The following is a 2,070-nucleotide window of genomic DNA, read 5'->3' on the forward strand; positions in this document are numbered from 1 at the left end:
ACGGAAGATTTGTATTAAAAAAAAAAGAATAAAGTCATGAAGACTAGATTTTTATGAAATCACAAAGATAATTCTATTCAACCAAAATTTTTACTATGAGAATACTGAGTTTAGGGAACTCAAGGCATTGATCCAAGGTCCTCCCTTTAATAGGGTTACAGAGAGAAGGAAAACAAATCACCCTCGACTCTGCAGTCAGATCTTCTTCTACTGCATCTTAGCAATGATATTGACAGTTGAAAGTTTAAGTTGAATTTCATCTTTCTATTTTATTATTTTTTCAGAGACATGCTGCCCACCTTGCTCTGCACTCAATGGATGTGCAGAATCAGACCACAGTGACCGAATTTATCCTGACTGCCTTCCCTGCTCTCCGGAAGCTTCAGATTTTCCTCTTCGTGGTCCTCTTGTTTACTTACATGCTCACTCTAACTGGAAATGGTGTCATCATTTCCCTAATATGGGCTGATAATCGCCTCCAAACCCCAATGTACTTCTTCCTCAGTAATTTGTCACTGCTGGATATTTCATACACTAGCTCAGTTACCCCAAAACTGTTATCCTTTCTCCTCAAGGACAGGAAGACCATATCTCTTGCAGGCTGCATCAGCCAAACATACTTCTTCTTCTTCCTGGGGACCGTGGAGTTCATCCTGCTGGTGGTGATGTCCTTTGACCGCTATGTGGCCATCTGTAAACCCCTGCGCTACACCATCATCATGAACAGCAGGGCGTGTCTCCTGCTGGTTCTGGGCTGCTGGGTGGGGGCCTTCCTGTCTGTGCTCTGCCCAGTTATTCTGCTTTCCAGGCTGCCCTTCTGCCATAAGGAGATTAATCACTTCTTCTGTGACATCGCCCCTCTGCTGCAGGTGGCCTGCATAGACACTCATTTCCTTGAGATGATAAGCTTCCTCTTGTCTTCTCTCATCCTCCTGACCTCAATGCTGATCACCACCGTGTCCTACACCTACATCATCTCTACCATCCTGCGCATCCCCTCGGCCCAAGGGCGTCAGAAAGCCTTTTCCACCTGTGCTTCTCACATCACTGTCGTTTCTATTGCCTACGGGAGCAACATCTTCATGTATGTGAGACCCAGCCAGAGTCATTCCCTGCAATTTGACAAAGTGACTGCTGTCTTCACTATAATGGTTACCCCTCTCTTGAACCCCTTCATTTATAGTCTAAGGAATGAAACTGTAAAAGATGTTTTGAGAGATGCAGTCAACAAAATTATATCCTCATTGCACAGGAAACCTTGAAAGTTTGTTTCCTAAAAATGACACTTTCAGGACTTGCCTGGTGGTCCAGTGGCTAAAACTCTGTGCTCCCAATGCAGGGGGCCCAGGTTGGATCTCTGGTCAGAGAACTAGATCCCACATGCTGTAACTAAAGATCCTACATGCCTAACGCCTAATAAATAAATAAATATTTTTTAAAAAAAGGCAAAATGACACTTTAAAATCTTGGACACAATGTGGAGTAAAGTATTCTTGAAGACCATAGAATCAAAGATGTGTAAGAAGAAATGAAAAACTTCCTGCCACATTGGATACAAATCAAGGTCTAAAGGAGGTAATTCAGCCACAGAGAAAAATAAACATGCTCTGAACTCTTACTGGACTGTCTCACACACAGAATATCAAAATACTAACCAAGGTCACAAAACCTGAATTTTAAGCCTGATCCTAACGTGTTTTTTTAAGCAGGTGACACAGCCTCTCTGACCTTTATTTCCTTCTGTAAAGTGGAGAATACAGCTTGTGCTTTTCCTTTTTGTTAAAATAAGCTTAACTGAAATAGTATATGACATAAAACCACATGTAATCAAAAGTGAACTCATAACTGGGCATTTCATCATTCACAAGACTATTGGCTTCATCCCTCTCAGCCAAATACTGCAGATAATAATTGTGAAAAACAACAAAAAAATAAGGAAGAAGAATAACATATCTCAGTGTTGTACAGTGCACTTAAATGTATATATATTTATATATATATATCATTTAATCCTCTTAACAACCTTGAAAATCAGATATTTTTATCTCCATTTTACAGATGAAAAAACTG

General features: G+C 40.6%; 1 protein-coding gene across 1 annotated transcript; it reads left to right on the forward strand.

The window, feature by feature from the left end:
* Nucleotides 1-314: 314 nt before the first annotated feature.
* Nucleotides 315-1,262, forward strand: LOC129653807 (olfactory receptor 6M1-like). The gene has a single exon (XM_055583492.1). It carries the CDS (start codon nt 315-317, stop codon nt 1,260-1,262), a length of 948 nt encoding a protein of 315 aa, XP_055439467.1.
* The last annotated feature ends 808 nt before the right edge of the window (nt 1,263-2,070 follow it).

This window comes from Bubalus kerabau, chromosome 5 (assembly GCF_029407905.1).
Source record: "Bubalus kerabau isolate K-KA32 ecotype Philippines breed swamp buffalo chromosome 5, PCC_UOA_SB_1v2, whole genome shotgun sequence".
In the NCBI taxonomy this organism is placed as follows: Eukaryota; Metazoa; Chordata; class Mammalia; order Artiodactyla; family Bovidae; genus Bubalus; species Bubalus kerabau.